Source organism: Tupaia chinensis, unplaced genomic scaffold (genome assembly GCF_000334495.1).
Source record: "Tupaia chinensis unplaced genomic scaffold, TupChi_1.0 Scaffold000242_1, whole genome shotgun sequence".
Taxonomy (NCBI): Eukaryota; Metazoa; Chordata; class Mammalia; order Scandentia; family Tupaiidae; genus Tupaia; species Tupaia belangeri.
The window spans coordinates 545,901-546,825 of NW_006159720.1; the positions used below are offsets into that span (position 1 = coordinate 545,901).

The window sequence follows — 925 nt, forward strand, 5'->3', positions numbered from 1 at the left end:
AGAGATCAGTCGAATACAGACAGTCCTTGACATTCTACTGCCGTAAAGTAGAGGGTTGCCAATCGCCATGTATCTGTCAAAGGCCATCACAGCGAGGATGAAGACTTCCACGTGGACGAAGGCGATGAAGAAAAAGCACTGCACTATACATCCAGGATAGGAAATGGTTTTGATCTCAGACACCAAATTTTCCAACATTTTAGGAGTGACATTAGAAGAAAACCACACATCTGCAAAAGACAAGTGACTGAGGAAAAAGTACATGGGGCTGTTGAGCTGGGGACTGATCCTGATTAATATGATCATGCCAATATTCCCAACCAGAGTGATAATGTAGACCAGCAAGAAAATCACAAAGAAAAGGAGTTGTAATTCAGGACGACTAGTTAATCCCAAAAGAATAAATTCTGTCACCTCAGTAAAATTGAGCATTTTCTTAAATCTAATCCAGAGATAGATGCATTTTATCTAAAGAAAAAAATAAAAATCATTAAGTATACAGAAAATATATACTCATTCCTTATTTATATTTTCCTAACCTATTTCCTTTAATATGTATGTTTTGCTTTTTATAACTCCTCTCCTCTTCCTCATATATGTTCTCTTAGCAGCATTTCCTGCTGTTATGCATGTATAGATACATGATACTTTTTATGTAGATTGGTTAAGTGTTATAAAAATACAGAAATACAGTGAGATAACGTGCCTGAAAAAGACATTACAGAAATTACAGAAGGAGAAATTTTGTTCTTGCTCTTTCCTGAAAAAATAAAGACATGTTTTGCTTTTTAAATTGCTGGCCCCAACATTTAGAATTTACTTACATTTCATTTATTTACTAGATTTGTGGAATGTAGAGGGTCTATCATATACTAGAAATGTATTCAAAGTCACAGTCAAGAAAATACTATTTCATAATCAAGAA

General features: G+C 34.2%; 1 protein-coding gene across 1 annotated transcript in view; it reads right to left on the reverse strand.

The window, feature by feature from the left end:
- LOC102474645 (olfactory receptor 5M3) overlaps positions 1-432 on the reverse strand; it is a 1,569-nt gene extending 1,137 nt beyond the window's left edge. Inside the window, exon 1 of the mRNA XM_006148728.1 lies at positions 1-432. This exon is cut by the window's left edge and continues 16 nt beyond it. Coding sequence (XP_006148790.1) covers positions 1-432 — 432 coding nt within the window.
- Positions 433-925: the final 493 nt, after the last annotated feature.